Source organism: Aulostomus chinensis, chromosome 1, assembly GCF_037954235.1.
Source record: "Aulostomus chinensis isolate RoL2024-O1b breed Wild chromosome 1, RoL_Achi_v1.0, whole genome shotgun sequence".
NCBI classification, from domain to species: domain Eukaryota; kingdom Metazoa; phylum Chordata; class Actinopteri; order Syngnathiformes; family Aulostomidae; genus Aulostomus; species Aulostomus chinensis.
In genome coordinates this window covers 24,716,559-24,733,573 of record NC_141320.1, presented here as the reverse complement: position 1 = coordinate 24,733,573, position 17,015 = coordinate 24,716,559, and the positions used below count along the sequence as shown (strand labels likewise).

Here is a 17,015-nt window from a genome sequence, read left to right as displayed (position 1 = left end):
GTCTCTGAACTTCAAGTCAGAGGATCGACGTCAGGTTGCCAGCAACAGAGGGACCAACTAGATTAGACTGATGAAGAGCAGCACCTGAAGGCTGCCATCAAAGAAGAAGACCAGAGAAGAGAAGAGACTGAAAAGAGAGGGGAAGATTTGGAGCAACAAACAAGGACGAGGACTTGGTGATGTCTGGACCTGAGACCAGCCACCGCACCTCTGCTGCCTCACAGCTGCTGACCAGCAGGGTGAGGACGCACCCAGAGGTGAACTGCAGTCACTTGAGCAGCGAGTCAGGGAGTTCTTCAACAACAGAGAGGTTCCTATGAACAGGGACCAGATCGCTGCTCGTCCACCAAACCAGAGACACAACAACAGGCTCAGCATCATCGCTCCATTTGTGAGCAGAAAACATGAAGCTGAGGAGCAAAGAGTCCAGGTGTCCATGCAGAAGAGCCTCTCACAAAGACAAACTGAGACTGAGACAGAATCCTGACAAAGAGGAAGAGAATTCAGGACTGGTGGAGAGGAGCTGGAGAGTCCTGATCAGACTGAACGCTCACCTGAGCAGGTAAAAGTGACAGTGGTCAGAGACCTGGAAGATCTTGATCAACATTCATGACAATGTTGAATGTTGAGGAGGAGAGGACGAGGAGTGAGGAGATGTCCCACTGTCAATGGAGTTGTGCTGTGAAATATCAGCAACCTCAGTTTGGGAGAGATAAATCTGGGAAAACTGGAAGAAAATGAGTGAATCCACACTTTGGAAGTCTTCTGCTGTCAAGATCCAACAATTTAGGAGTTAGAAAATGTCACTGATCAGAGATCCACTTCCACCAGAACATCAGCTTGAACTGTGACTGTTATTCTGAAGAGAAGTTCAGTTCTGGAGTCAAATGGAGCAGTTTTCAGTCCTTCACTTCACCAGCAGGAGGCTCTGCAGCAACTTCTCCTCAATCAAAGAGAGCGTCATCAGTTTCAGCAGAGATTTAGTGAGCAGCAACTTTGGAGCCTTGGCTGAATGATAATGAGCTGCAGCATGGAGGAGAGGCTCTGAAAGGTTTAGTCCAACCAGGGTCAGAGAGAGAGGGGGCTGTTGCTCTTCAATGCCAGGTTCTTGATCAGATCACCATGGTTACTGAGAAGCTGATGGATGTGTGACCTCTGAAATTGAGGCTGACAGATGCAGAACCATATTAGTTAGTTGTGTTTCTAGAGCGCCGGGTCACGCGTCGATCAGTTTCATCCACTTCCAGGATGACATGAAGAGCATCAGGATAAAGTGAGAGTTTGGTTTGTTGGATTTGGTGAAATCTGTTGATCATTCAAAACTGCAGAATTTGTTCCTTCATGTTGAGTGGAGTTTCTATCCAGTCGTTGTAGAACCTAAGAGAACCTGAGAGAACAGAGCAGCACTGATGGACAATCTTTCTATCAATGTGATTGATGGACAGAGGAAAGTCAACTGTTAGTGGCTGGTGGGAGCCACCATTTGCCTGTTTACAGTGGCAGAGATGAAGAAGAACTTCAAACTCAGAACAAACAGGCAGAGGAACAGTTTGGATGGAACAAATCACCAGAGGCAATGAAGGCTCAGAGCAGAACCTGAGAGTCCTGATTGACAGGAAGTTTCTGGAGAGGACAGCAGGGAATCCTAGGATGAGGTTTGACAGCCATTTTGGACTCTTTTTGACCGACGTTGTCTGTTGAAGGAGTTGAGACAAGTTCCTAAAGAGGAGGGAACCAAGGTGAACAAAGGGTTTGGAGAAAGACTTTAAGAAGAAAAATAGGCTCTGGAGGGAATTTATCAAGCATCCACCAGAGGAAAAGGAGGAGAAGAACAAAGTAAAACCAGAAGAACATCTGATGAGATCGAAGCGAAGTAAAATCTGGTCAACTGGACGTAGGTTTATCTTGAAGACGTTTCACCTCTCATCCAAGAGGCTTCTTCAGTTCTAGTGAAGAGTGTGGAATTTCCAGCTTATAAACCTATGTGGGAGTGGTCAGTGCTATTGTGGTGGAAACGACCCTCCCGAGACTCACCTGGCCTCCCCAAACGACAGTCGTTGTGAGGTGTCAGGGAGTTTCAGGGGTGGTCGTTAGGGAGTTTCACCGACCACTCAGATGCTAATGGACTGTGCTGGCAGCAGCCGTTCCACATGGGTCTTTCAGCTGAGCTCTTTGGGGAAGCTTTGAAAGGACTTGGTTGTAAATAGGTGAAAGGAAATGTCGCAGTCCACCTCCTCTGCAGGCAGATCCGTGCAGACCTCACTGTACGGATCTCTACATAGGGGAAACCAAACAGCCCCTCAACAAGCGCATGGCCCAACATAGAAGAGCCAACTCTGGAGGACAGGACTCAGCGGTTTTCCTCCACCTCAAGGAGGAAAGCCACTCCTTCCAGGACGACCATGTCCAAATCCTCGACAGAGAGGACAGATGGTTTGAAAGAGGAGTTAAAGAAGCCATCCACGTCAAGATAGAGAAACCATCTTTGAACAGAGGAGGTGGACTGCGACATTTCCTTTCTCCTATTTACAACCAAGTCCTTTCAAAGCTTCCCCAAAGAGCTCAGCTGAAAGACCCATGTGGAACGACTGCTGCCAGCACAGCCCATTAGCATCTGAGTGGTCGGTGAAACTCCCTAACGACCACCCCTGAAACTCCCTGACACTGCACCACGACTGTCGTTTGGGGAGGCCAGGTGAGTCTCGGGAGGGTCGTTTCCACCACAATAGCACTGACCACTCCCACATAGGTTTATAAGCTGGAGTTTCCACACTCTTCACTAGAACTGAAGAAGCCTCTCGGATGAGAGGTGAAACGTCTTCAAGATAAACTTACTTCCAGTTGACCAGATTTTACTTCGCTTCGATCTACGATGACCTGGATGAATGAGAACCTACACAGACATCTGATGAGATCAGAACAAAAAGACTCTTCTGATCAGTTGTTGGAGAAACAGAACATGGACATCATGATTGAACTTCAGCCCTCATGAATGCCTTCCCTTCATGTGGAGGAGAGCTTGTTAAACTAGAAGAAATATCTAGTAGTCCAGCTCAGGATGTTCTGCTCTCATCATTCTGACCAAACTCTTTGGACGGGACATCGGCCAAATGTCCTCCCTGTTCCACCACATTCTGGTCTCTGTTCTTTCCTGTTCTATCCTGCTCCAACTTCCTACAGAGACTCAGACCATGAGAGGGTGGAGGATGAGAACCAGAGGTGTTCCTCACATATGAAGTTCAACTGGTAAAAGTCTCATCACACATCCAGGACTTCATCCACCTACCGAGCTGCAGTTGAAGCTTTGACCACTGGCAGCAGCCTCAGAAGAGCCTCCTCTGAAGCTGAATATTTGCTCAGGTCAAACACGTCCAGATCTTCTGAGGACAGTAAGATGAAGACCAGAGCCGACCACTGAGCTGGAGACAGTTTAGCTGAGGACAGACGTCCTGATCCCAGCAGACGCTGGATCTCCTCCACCAGAGAATCATCGTTCAGTTCATTCAGACAGTGGATCAGGTTGATGCTTCTCTCTGGAGACAGATCCTCATTCATCTTCGTCTTGATGAACTCAACTATTTCCTGTTTGGTCTCTGAGCTTCTTTCTGTCTGTGACACCAAACCTTGCAGGAGAGTCTGATTGGTCTGCAGTGAGAGACCCAGGAGGAAGCGGAGGAACAAGTCCAGGTGTCCATTGGGACTCTTCAAGGCCTGGTCCACAGCTCTCTGGTGCAGGTGTTTTAGTTCAGGTTCACCTCTGAAGACTCGTGACCTCCGGGATGTTTGTTTCTCTGTCAGCAGATTGACTCCAGAGTTGATGAAGGTCAGATGGACATGAAGAGCAGCCAGAAACTCCTGAACACTCAGATGAACGAAGCAGAACACCCGGTCCTGGTACAGTCCTCTCTCCTCTCTGAAGATCTGAGTGAACACTCCTGAGTACACAGAGGCTGCTCTGATGTCGATGCCACACTCTGTCAGGTCACATTCATAGAAGATCAGGTTGCCTCTCTGCAGCTGATCAAAAGCCAGTTTTCCCAGAGCCTTCATCATCCTCCTGCTCTCTGGAGTCCAGTGTGGATCCGTCTCAGCTCCTCCATCATACTTGACCTTCTTGACTTTGGCCTGAACCACCAGGAAGTGAATGTACATCTCAGTCAGGGTCTTTGGCAATTCTCCTCTCTCTCTGGTGGTCAACAGGTCCTCCAGGACGGTCGCAGTGATCCAGCAGAAGACGGGGATGTGACACATGATGTGGAGGCTTCGGGACCTCTTGATGTGGGAGACCATGGTTTCGGCCTGCTCCTCATCTCTGAATCTCTTCCTGAAGTACTCCTCCTTCTGGGGGTCAGTGAACCCTCTCACCTCCGTCACCATGTCAACACACCCAGCAGGGATCTGATTGGCTGCTGCAGGTCGTGTGGTCATCAAGAGGTGAGCGGAGGGAAGCAGTGTCCCTCTGATGAGGTTTGTCAGCAGCTCGTCCACTGAGGTGGACTCTGTAGCATTGGTCACGGTCCGGTTGTTGTGGAAGTCCAGAGGGAGTCGACACTCGTCCAGACCGTCAAAGATCAACGCAACCTGGAACTCTTCCAACCTGCTGATTCCTGCTTCTTTGATTTCAGAGAAGAAGAGATGAACAAGTTCCACCAAGCTGAAGTTCCTCTGCTTCAGCACATTCAGCTCTCTGAAGGTGAACGGGAACATGAAGTCTATGTGCTGGTTGGTTCTGCCTTCAGCCCAGTCCAGTGTCAACTTGTGTGTTAGGACCGTCTTCCCGATGCCAGCCACTCCCTTTGTCAGCACGGTCCTGACTGCTGTCTCTCTTCCAGCTGAGGCTCTAAAGAGGTCTTCTAGTCTGATGGTTGTTTCTGGTGCGGCTGGTTTCCTGGATGCTGCTTCAATCTGTCTGACCTCGTGTTCCTCATTGACCTCTGCAGCCCCTCCCTCGGTGATGTGGAGCTCTGTGTAGATCTGATTCAGAAGGCTTGGGTTTCCTGCTTTAGCGACCCCCTCAAATACACACTCAAACTTCTTCTGCAGGTTGGACTTCAGTTGACTTTGGCAGGCTGCAGAAGTTCCTGAATGAACAAAGAACAAATGGAGTCAAGGGTGAACACTGGGACTCGTCCTGGTCCTGATATATCTGGGTGCTGCAGGAAGGAAGCTGGAACTGGTTTGACGAGGGCTTGAATGTGAGGAACCTTCATTTGGATCAAAACATGATGCACTCCAGCTTTAAAGCTGTTCAAATCATCTTACTGCTGAGCAGACGGTCAGCCAGCTGCTCCTGATTCATTCTCTTGAGGAAGTCCAGTGTGATCTTCATGAACGCCTCTCTGCTCCTCCTCTGCTCCTCCTCATCATCCAACCACTCCTCTGGTTCATCTGGACTCAGAACCCTCCGGAATCTCTTCAGCTCCTTCTTCACAAAGTCAACAATCTTCTCCTCCAGCAGCTGGAACAGAATAAATGTCAGAGTGAAACGAGTGGAGGCAAAAACAGGTCATGTGACTGAAAACCTGCTGGTCTCCAGTGAGTGACTGAACCCTCACAGACCATAAAGATGGAGTCCAGGTGTGCTGGGTGTTGCTGGATGGACTCACCACCGAGACCATCTGAGTTCTGCTGATCAAGTCTGTGGAGACAAGATGAAGTCAAAGAACCAATAGTAAAGGAACACCAGGGACCTTCATGGTAGCAGGGACCTGGACCCAGCAGAGATGGGGGGGTCTGTGGCTGGTCCCAGACCTGCCCATAGCCCCCTGCTCTTGAGTGGAAGAGATCGTATCAGAACAGACAGTTTACATTCTCACCTGGGATCAGACTCCAGTCCACCTTTGAACTTGAGAGGAAGACCCATAGACCAATCACTCTTCATGGACACACAGCTGGGTTCGGGGGGGTCTGGTGTCCTCTGAGAGAACCTGATGGAAACAACACTGATCAATGCTGACGATCAGGAAAAATCATCCAGGAAAACAGGAAAATGTTGAAGGTCAAACGTTTTAATGATGACGATAAAAAAAATGCCTGAGAAAAATGAGTTTCAGTCCTCAGAGCTCACCTCTGACCAGAAGACTGTTGACCATCTTTGAAAGAAATCGGCTGATCCATACAGGCGTTGCTTCTGAAGGACACACACCTGGGTCCAGGTCCAGCTCCAGGTCCAGCTCCAGCTCCAGCTCCAGGACCAGTAGAGTCCAGCCTGGTTTTCTGGGGAGGGGCTCCCTCCTCTAGGTCCTCACTCTGATTCATATCAGAGTTCAAACCTTCACACAAACACAACAACACCTTCATTTATCAACAAGCTTCACATCTCAGGACCCAAACTTGTGACTCCTCCAAGTTCAAATCCTTCTCCTCTTCAGAAACATGGTGGAGAGACATTCATTCTTCTCTGTCTGGAGGACGGAAGTCATCTGATAGCAGCAAGAAGACCTGAACCTTTGGACTCCAGGAGGACAGTTGAACTTTGTCTGGTTGAGCTGCTCTGAACTGAAAGAGCTGCTATCAGATCCAACATCAAAGTCTGACAAATGAACGTGTGACATGCCCAAAAATAGTGCGACCATTTTTGTGTTGAGATATTCCATCGTCGTCTGCCGCTTATTCCTTACTAGTCAGGGTCGCGGGGTGGGAGGGTGGAGCCTATCCCAGCATCTACAGGTGAGAGGCGGGGTTCACCCTGGACAGGTCGCCAGTCCATCGCAGGACCAACATACAGAGACAAACAACCATTCTCACTCACAGTCACACCTACAGTCAATTTAGAGTATCAATCAGCCTCGTCCCCTCTTGATGTCTTTGGACTGTGGAGGAAGCTGGAGTACCAGAGAGAACCTGTGACAGTCTAGACCCCACTGTCACTGTTTGTCCCTAACCCACCTCAATAAGTGCACAATTGTTTGGTGGGATAACATGGACAAACCCGGAAACAACCAGCAACATTAAAGGACATTTATTCACAAAACCTACAACCTTCTCCCTCACCAGGGCTCTGAACTGGATCCTAAAAGAGTCAGGGTGGGGCTGGAGCCTTTAAGTAGGCGTCGAAGGCTACGCCCAAATTGGGGCGAACCATTCCCTGTCCGGAGACAGGGGAACTCGAACAGTACATGGACATGTGAATGGGTTTGGTCAATGAAGGACACTGGACATTTGTTTATTGCAAAGTAGCAGATATATATGGTCACTGAAGGACATGGTGTTTCTTTGCTGTATGTTAAGGTACACAGAACAATTTGGGAAAACAATACAACTCCCCTTAACTGGTCTTTGGTCTGTCTGGTGGGAGGGGCCATGAGAGTATATAAGGGGTGAGAGTGGGCTTACAAGGCAGTCTGCTGTTAACGCTGCTGGGGTGAGGTGCTCATTGCTGAGGTCCAGAGGTGAATATTGTTTCTCAAAAGTTCTATTGTTTCCAAGTTATGATGTTCTTTCTATTGATTAAGCTAAGAGTAAACCATGGTTGATATGCGCATTGACTTATTCTTGTTGAAAGTATTGACTGCTAAAACATAGAATATGCATATTTGATTTATTCTTGTTGAAAGTATTGTGACTGCTAAAACACAGAATATGCATATTTGATTTATTCTTGAAAGTATACTGCTAAAACATAGAATGTACGCATTTGATCATTGTTAAATATTTTGATTTGTATCTGAGTTATTATGCTTTGGTTTTGAGCTTGTTATTTAGTTTTGATTATTTTTATTACAGACCTCTGGTCCCTTCTGTATATAGCTGCTTTATTACATTTGTGTATCACAACTGGGGACATAAATATTGTTACAACTTATGCAACTCTGTCGTGTTTTGCCATCAATGGTTTAATGTCTGGGTCTCACACTACCCATAACCGTGTCTGGGGTGTGACATTTGGTGGCAGTGGTGGGATCCAGACATTAAACCACTGATGGCAAAACACGACAGAGTTGCATAAGTTGTAACAATATTTATTTCCCCAGTTGTGATACACAAATGTAATAAAGCAGCTATATACAGAAGGGACCAGACAGGAACAGGGAGAACATGGAGACTCCACACAGAAAGATCCTGTGCTGGAGCCAGGACTCGAACCCGGAACCTTCTTGCTGTGAGGCCACAGTGCTGACCACTGCACCACCGTGCAGCCTGTTTAGATATTCATTTAATTAAAAAAAAATTTCTTTGTTGCCAGGGTTTAATACCACCTTAATAGAATTGAACAACATCGCTGTCATGTTAAATTTTATGTCAGTTTCAACATTGAAACATGGTGAAAATGTGCCGCATCAGGGTGGAACCTTCGTCACAGGAGCAGGTGCGCCTGGGTGGTATGCCTCAGACACGATCTGGACCATGGACACAATAAAGAGTAGACACCGCTCGGACTGCTGCGCAGCGAGAAATACGGCCGCCATCTTGGTCCGGTCAAGCTCCCATACGCTCCAGTCATTCGTATGGTGATTCAGCGATGCCGGAGCACTGTGCGCCGTATTCCTGTGCCAGTGTGCGGACGGTAGCGAGCAGGGCTCAAGGGTTAACTTTTCACAAGTAGGATTAAACGTTTCCTCAACATTCTACCTGATGGTAGAGTCACTTGAAGACAGCTGACTTATTCACAATTATAGCAACTTTGGTGTTAGCAACAGATTAGCATTCGATTGGAAAACTTTGTTTGGGAGAGAAGAAACTTGAAGGAATAAAATAGAAAGTAGGAAAGTGAACTCTTTTTTTTTAAAGATTTTTTGTATCTATCCATCTTATCCATCCATCCCTGTCTTTCTGTCTTGCCTCCAGCAGATCTGAGACTCCTCAGGATGACCCGGCAGCCACAAAAATACTACTTTAAGCATTACAGTACGTGTTTGCTCAGTTTATGGTACTATTTATAGTATACTATTAATACTAATAGTATTCATTGTACTATGACTACAAATTGAATATTATCTCATATGTTCTTGGGGGTCTGCACGGTGGTGCAGTGGTCAGCACTGTGGCCTCACAGCAAGAAGGTTCCAGGTTGGAGTCCCGGCTCCAGCATAGGATCTTTCTGTGTGAGTCTCCATGTTCTCCCTGTTCCTGTGTGGGTTCTCTCTTCCTCCCACAGTCCAAAGACATCAAGAGGGGACGAGGCTGATTGATACTCTAAATTGACCGTAGGTGTGAGTGTGAATGGTTGTTCGTCTCTGTATGTTGGCCCTGTGATGGACTGGTGACCTGTCCAGGGTGAACACTGCCTCTTGCCCATAGGTGATGGGATAGGCTCCAGCCCCCCTGCGACCCTTAATGTGTAGGAATAAGCAGCAGAAGATGATGATGGATGGATGTTCTTAGGTTTAACTTGAAATTGTGCAATTTTTGGATATGTAGGCTCTATATTTGTGGGTATTTCTTCAATTTTCCAATTATTAAAGTAGACAGTCTGCTTCTATATGACATTATTAGTGTGTGTATACAGATCTATAAAATTAAACAAAATCAAATATAATCAAATAAATATATATTAAATTAGCCAATTAAAATGGCCAGTTTTTAATAATCACTGAGACGTAGCAGGAACCAGCTCTAACCTAGTTATCCTTGATTAATTATGTTACTATGGCATCTACAGCCACTGCCGGCATCTTCTAAAATATTATTTGATTCATTATGAGTGTTTGAAAACGCCAAAAAGTTATGGCCTCCATCATGAATCTTTGAATGACTTTTGTAGAGGAAAAAATAGCGTAGTATTGAGCGAACTATGATTCATTTAATGCGCTGAGACTTCATTGCGCCGGTTAAACAGCGGTGCAGAGTGAGGCGGGCGACCGGACCAAGTTGGTGGCGGCATTTCTCGACAGCGCCCATTCGTGGTAGCGGCGGATGCGGGATCTACTCTTTACTATGTCCATGATCTGGACGATGAACGGGCTGCTGTGTCTTCATTGTTGCTGTGTTTCTCTGTGTTTCACAGAACAGTTTGTGACTCTGGTCCCAACCTGGGACCAGAGTCACAAACGTATCACCATGACAACCTGACTATCAGACTGTTGGTGTCATCACCTTCTGATGGAGAACAGAATCTCCATGAAGCAGCGAGTGCAGGTGAAGGAACCAGCAGCTCTGACTTTGGAAAGATCTCAGTCCAACATTCCTACTCGGAATGTTGATCCAAGCATCAGGAAACTCTGATGGTTCGGATCAGATTCCAGGTTTGAGTCTCAGCTTCACTCCTCCAACAGCTCAGAATCATAAACTCAGGCTTTTCTAGCAGCTGCTCCGCCTCCAGGACCTCAAACAGCAACACTGAATGATGCTGTGGTCAGGACCCTCTTTCATGTCTGGATGAGACACAGCGGCTGTCCCTCAACTCCAGTGTGAAGTCTGGCATGTTAAGATCCGGTTGGACCCGTTCATACTCTCCCTGCATTCTTCCCTGATGACGCAACATGAGAAACCAAGCGCTGCTGGTTTGCTGTGAACGTTCCCACTGACGCTCGTTGTGAACCAGCTAGAATCCCACCTTCACACCTCCTGATGGAGACGGTTCAGCTGGACACTCAAGCAGGGAGCCGACTCAGTCAGAGGGATCCTGTTGGTCTGGGGGGTTCTCACCTGCTGAACTCAACCTGCACACTCGTTCAATGGTTCTTTTCTTCCCTCCTTCTTCCCCCTCCTTTAATTCAGTTAGCGGTTCAAGACAAACAGGTGACCGACATGGACAGACATGTCCATTAATCATGGCCTTCATACCTGGATCAGAGAGACGCTGCTCCTTCTCCCTCCTCAGGCCAGGTGTTTATGTGCATTTGATCTGGCGTCGCTTCCTCATAACAAGTCAACGAGAACAACCTGAAAACCAGTCAGGCCACAGGCAGAAACCAGTTACATGCAGTTGTCCCATCTCTCCACTAGATGGTGCTGCCTGCCTCTATGATGGCTCCAGATCAGATGGATCCCAGCAGCAGCAGTTGAGTTCCTGTCCCTGCTTCAACACTTCCAGACCTTCATGAGGTCACATCGAGTTCTTCCAGGATTCCCTGAGAGACGTCTTTGAACAGCTGCAGCTTGTCTCTGTCCAGGGTCTCATCATCATCTCCCAGTTTTCCTCCTGCTCCCCCATTCAGACCTGAACTGCCATCAATATTATTCATGTTGTTATCTGACTGAAGTCTTTACACATTAGAGGTGCCACCCTTGGGCCATGCTGGGGTCGTCCCTTTGGTTCGCTTCTCCCACTTTTCAGAAATTTCTAACCTTTCTTTTAAAAGCTCTGGGTTCTTCGCCCCGATTAGGACGGTTGATACGATACTCATTTTACAAGTTGCACCTTTAACCTGTTCTTCTATTGGCACTTGGAATAAAAGACGAGGAAAAACATGAACGTCTGTGCAGGAGTCCAGGTGAGCGCGGGGGGACTATTTTTAACTTTCTGTGTCTGTGTATCTTCTGGGCTGGTTGCCAAGCTATGAGTCAACTGTACTACAATACCCACACACACCTTAGTCACGCCCACTGACCATTCCCACCAATCACAGCTGGAGGAGCCAGGAGGCGTTTCCCCTTCAGTCATACACACCTCTCCTTTCACTCGTTCAGGTTCCTATCCCTCCTTTCACTCTGACTCCTCCATCAGAACTGGGCAACAACAACTCCTCTATCTGTGCTGCAGCCTGGCCTTTTGTCCACTTCAACCTCTCCCTCCTCACCCGTCCAGCCCTCCTCTCACACCCTCACTCTTACCTCCAACTTTGGAACTCCAACATGGAGCGACACAAGATCTTCAGAAGAAGTGCAGGTTATAGATTTGCTAGATGAAACAGTTTCCATGAACAAAGGGTTCACATTGATGGAATAAAGTACAAGAATTCTTTGATTTAAAACAAATGCATGACCAGTTTTGTGTGAAGGGGAAACATGAATTAGACTTGAACAAAACGTGGTCCAGATGTAGAACTGCAGCAGTGTTGAACCCAGGTCTGACTGCTAGAGGACCAACAGAGCCCATCAAGCTCTGTGTACTGGAACGTGGAGTTTAGTTCCTTTCACACAGCACTGCTCTCTCTCTCTGCTCCTCTCAGCCACACTCCTGGATGAAGCTCAGTCACACCACACATATGAACACTCACAAACACACAAGGACACACACTCACCAACACTAAACATGAACAAACACAACCTGGTCAGCCTGAGTCAGGTCTGCTCAGGTGTCCTCAGTCAGGGGGGACTGGACCCAAGCATTTCTTTGGTTTTTATTGTGTGTCCTTATTCTGAGGGATGTTTCCCTCTCTATGTTCAGGAGGTTTATGGGACTTGCTGGTATTTTCAACTGAATGGTTTACTGGAAGCTGGAGTGACTGATCAGACCAGTCACTCCAGGAAACCTCCTTTAAATGCTGTCAGAGAGGGAGAGCCGTCTGCTGGTGGTGGTGTTCATTCCTCAGTGGGAGCCTCTATGGTTGATGTTCTACTGACCTCTGGTGGTGAGGCAGTGGGGATGCAGGTGATCTGCTGGTCTGGTTGAACGTGAGTGGACAGAAACCTTGTTGAGGTGACTGGGAGTTCCTGACTGTGGTGAGCTGCCTTGCTTCTCCTCAGGTCTTCATGGTGGCTTTCTGCTGGACTGTTGTTGAAGGGAACATGGCATCGTATCATTTTCAGCTCTGACATCTGGACAGTGGACAGATGTGACATCATCATGGTCTCACCGCCTGCTTTGTTCATGGATCAATGGAACGTTGTGTTGGAACCTTTATTGTAGAACTGCTATGAGCTGAGAGCTCAGTGTTGTTGGAACAACGCAGCTCCACATGGGACTGATGTGATGAAGAGGTTTTTATTGAGCTGAAGCTGGAGAGCAACAATCAAAATGGAGCAGCAAACATTCTGATGGCAACGTTTACAGAGGAAAACTGTTGCAGAGTTCAGAGTCCCAGTGAGTCAGGTCAGGACTGGGAACACTGGTCTCTCCTCAGCACCTCTGACACTGGAGTCTGGGAGCCCTGGGTGGCCTCACAGCTCACCCAGCCCACCTTCCTCCACTGGTCTGCGGGGAGCCTCAGGGTGCTGCTCCAGCTGTAGAGGCCGTCCTTCTCCAGCACCCCGGGGCTCCTGCTCTCCTCCCCGCCGCCGCTGCTGCTGCCGTCCACCTTCCAGGCCAGACTCCAGTCTGAAGGGAAGCCCTTGTTGGCCAACAACACCAGTGTGACCCTCCCCTGCTGCAGCTCCTGGCTGGAGGGGGGCAGCACCGTTAGAGAGGGAGGGACATCACCTAGAAGACACCGCTCAGATTAGAGGACAGGCTAGCTGTCAATCAAATCCTGCTGCTAGGACACCAGGACTGTGAGAGCAGATTTCCTCTTGAAGGAGTTTCTGTCAGATGTTTCTCTGCTCCAGCAGTCACTCACTCACACATTGTTTCACTTCCCTTCAAGAAGCGGCTCAGAAAGAGTCCTCACCGCCCAAATAGAAGCAGGACCCTGACAATGGAGGAAAGCCCCTTTGGCAGCAGCTCCACTTTGAAAACTGCCATCAACTAAAGCTTCTCTGTTCAGTCATGAAGATGAAGAACAAAGAAACCCCACACATTCAAATCTCCCTGATTCAGTACCATGGGGACAATGTTTACTTTGTCCTGTTACCAGGAGGAGGGATTTACCTGTGGCTGAGCATCGAAGGCAGCTTCAAGGAACCAGAAATGCCCTTATTTGGACATGACTTTGTCGAAGGACTCCCCTGAAATTCAAGGCCCTGAATGGGAAAGTATTTACAAACCTGGTAACTTAAACAACAAACCAGTCAAACCACAGCTACCAGTTTAAACTTCAGACTTGGAGGTTCATGTTCATGGTCGACTTCCAAAACTTGACTTCAGAATTCTTTGAACCCAGAATTTTTTTACTCTTTGATTTCAGAATTTTGTCTTTGATGTCATCGTGATACAATGGACCAAACCTCTAGATTTGATATTCTACTGCCCTCTGTTCACTGTTATGCAGATGACACACAACCTTACTTGTCGATGGAGCCAGACGACACAAGCCAGTTTACTCATCTGCAAGACTGCCTGAAAGACATAAAATCCTGGATGTCTTCTAACTTCTTAATGCTAAATTCAGATAAAACTGAGGTCATCGTGTTTGGACCTAAACACCTCAGGGACACACTCTTGAATCGGATCTCTACTCTAGATGGCATCACCCTAACTCCGAGTACAACTGCAAGGAACCTTGGGGTCATTTTTGACCAGGACCTTTCCTTCAGCTCCCACATAAAGCATGTGACTAGGACCGCCTTCTTCCATCTGCAAAGTATCGTTAAGATTAGGAACATCCTTTCCCAGAGTGATGCTGAAAAACTGGTCCATGCATTTATCACTTCTAGGCTGGACTACTGCAACTCTCTCCTGTCAGGATGTCCTAAATACTCCCTAAAGAGTCTCCAGCTGGTCCAGAACGCTGCAGCCAGGGTTCTGACAGGAGTTAAGAAGAGAGAACACATCTCTCCACTTTAGCTTCTCTCCACTGGCTTCCTGTAGGATCTTGCCTCCATTGGGTCAACGGACTGCTCAAGTTTAGCGTACATACACAGCAAATGTATATGTGCTGTTGTTAAATTTCTGAAGTGTACCATTATTACTTTCAATCTGTAATAATTGTGACCGCTTGTGATCGTTGTATCAGGCTTTGAGTAGTGTAATGCAATTTCGCCTTGGGTTCGATCCCTTGGTGACAAATAAAACACTCAAATACTCAAATAGAATCGACTTCAAAATCCTTCTGCTGACTTATAAGGCTCTCAATGATAAAGCTCCATCCTATTTGAAAGAGCTCATTAGTCCCTACTGTCCGACCAGAGCACTCCGCTCCCAGAATGCAGGTCTTTTAGTGATTCCCAGTATCTCTAAAAACAGACTGGGAGGTAGAGCCTTTAGTGACCGGGCTCCTCTGCTGTGGAACCAGCTCTCTCCATGGGTCAGAGAGGCAGACACTTTAACTACGTTTAAGTCCAGGCTTAAGACTTTCCTTTATGACAGAGCCTTCAGTTAGGACTGGTTCAGGTAGCTCTGAACCATTGATAGCTATGCTGCTACAGGCTTAGACTGCTGGGGGACACATCAGGTTACATGGAGCCCTTCCCTCCTCTCCTCTCCTCTCCCCCTCTCTCCTCCTCTCCTCCCCACACATTTTTGGAACTGTCACTACCACTACTTGTTGCACTTTGTAGTTTGGCCTTGGTGTCTCGCAGTCTCTCTGTGTTTCCACAGATCCACCTGAGCCCCAACCGCCGCCTGCATCGCCCCCCCCCCTTATTCCCTACTGTTACACCGGCCTGCGCTCCCCTTCCATGAACCAGTCTGCCATCCAGTCCCCCATCAAGCTGGCTTGCTCTCCCTGCCTCCCCTTCCAGAAGCTTCCTTCTTCAGCTGTTATTAACATTTCCGTGTTTCCCACATTTTGTATTGTAAACTGTTTTCTTGTCTGTAACAACATCTACTGCACGTCTGTCCGTCCTGGGTGAGGGATCCCTCCTCTGTTGCTCACCCTGAGGTTTCTCAGATTTTTCCCTGTTAAAAGGGTTTTCTATGGAGTTTTTCCTCAGTCGATGTGAGGGTCTGAGGGCAGAGGATGTTGTTATGATGCCATGTGAAGCCCTTTGAGACAAACTGTTTGTGAAAACGGGCTCTACAAATAAAATCGCCTTACCTTGTGACATTCAGGACATTTTTGGAGCCTCTTGTTGGATTTTGCCACAGAGAATCAGAGCCAATCAAAAGCCTGGTGGACTTTAACATGGAGGACTGAACAAGTCAAGAAAGCATCAGTTTGACCTTCACAGGTGTTTCTGTTCCTGTCTCAATGCTGTAGAAAGAGCCTGAGGAGCTCAGAGGGTAGAGCATCAGACTTTTAATGTGAGGGTCCAGGGTTCAAGTCCCTGTTCAGGTGCTGTGGAGGTTCCAGTGTTTGACAACATGGTACTGGATGAAGTTTAGTGTTGAACAAACTGTCATCATCAAAAGTAGAAGTGTTCTTGTCTTGCCACTGTGAGACTGTTGCTAGAAAAGTGACCAATAATAATTTCATGTGGCATGCAATTAACAAAAGACCTACATTGATGGTCGAGGGGTCTGGAACCTATCCCAGCATCTACAGGCCAGAGGCAGGGTTCACCCTGGACAGGTTGCCAGTCCATTGCAGGGCCAACATACAGAGACGAACAACCATTCATACCTACGGTCAATTTAGAGTGTCCAATCAGACTCATCCCAAATTACACATCTTTGGACGGTGGGAAGGAGCCGGAGTACCAGAGAGAACCCACGCATGCACAGGGAGAACATGCAGATTCTGCACCTGAGCCTGGACTCAAACCCAGAACCTTCTTGCTGTGAGGCCACAGTGCTCACCACTGCACCATCATGCCGCCGTGGTCTCATATACTTTTCTCAATTGTGTTTCTTTCATATCCTCCTGAGATCAAACACAGAATTCTAGTTACTGTCAAAGCCCTGATGACATCGTCAGGAATTCTGACTTTGATCTGGAGACTCTTGCTTTAATCTGAATTTGATCTGACTAATGTTTTAGTTTAGGTTGCATGATGCTGACCACCTCATTTCTCCTGATGGACTGGTGACCTGTCCAGGGTGAACCCTGCCTCTTGAACAATGTCACCTGGGATCGCCCCCCCCCCCCCCATGACCCTTAAAGGACAACAACAGAAAGTGGATGGAGGGATGGACTCAACACTGAAATCAGCTGATCTGATCCACATTCTAATGTTTCCTGTCCCTCTTTGGGAGTCAGTGAGAATAGTAGTGTATATAATAATGTATATCCAACCTTGTAGTATCTTTCCAAAGCTTTTAGTATTTCTTCTTGTTTCTACTTGTAGTTTTAGTGTCTGGATCTTTTCTTTTGATATCCTGCTGTCTGCTCTTTGCTTTTGGAGCTTCCTTCAACAACTACCAGGCCTCCTGGGTACTGTAGGAAACATGGTCAAGTTCTTCTGACTTCTCCAGGAACGTCCTGCTCTCATTGGTC

At 47.5% G+C, this 17,015-nt stretch overlaps 1 protein-coding gene and 1 long non-coding RNA gene across 5 annotated transcripts in view; one reads left to right on the top strand and one right to left on the bottom strand.

Moving 5' to 3' along the window:
- LOC147270869 (protein NLRC3-like) overlaps window positions 1-10,840 on the bottom strand; it is a 16,479-nt gene extending 5,639 nt beyond the window's left edge. For 2 of the 4 annotated variants that reach the window (XM_086201948.1, XM_086202036.1), the window contains exons 1-6: window positions 10,726-10,840; window positions 6,068-6,272; window positions 5,817-5,927; window positions 5,560-5,638; window positions 5,263-5,458; window positions 3,287-5,081 (exon numbers count right to left, since the gene is read on the bottom strand). In XM_086201948.1, coding sequence (XP_086058074.1) covers window positions 3,287-5,081; window positions 5,263-5,458; window positions 5,560-5,638; window positions 5,817-5,927; window positions 6,068-6,258 — 2,372 coding nt within the window. In that variant the 5' untranslated portion in view covers window positions 6,259-6,272; window positions 10,726-10,840. Of the gene's footprint in view, window positions 1,720-2,897; window positions 5,082-5,262; window positions 5,459-5,559; window positions 5,639-5,816; window positions 5,928-6,067; window positions 6,273-10,725 lie in introns of all 4 variants that reach the window. The other 2 variants (XM_086201865.1, XR_015112495.1) reach the window with 2 other exon arrangements.
- LOC147270868 (uncharacterized) lies at window positions 7,363-11,908 on the top strand. Its single transcript, XR_015112576.1, has 3 exons — window positions 7,363-7,391; window positions 9,947-10,767; window positions 10,888-11,908. It is a non-coding gene; the product is annotated as an uncharacterized LOC147270868 (long non-coding RNA).
- Window positions 11,909-17,015: the final 5,107 nt, after the last annotated feature.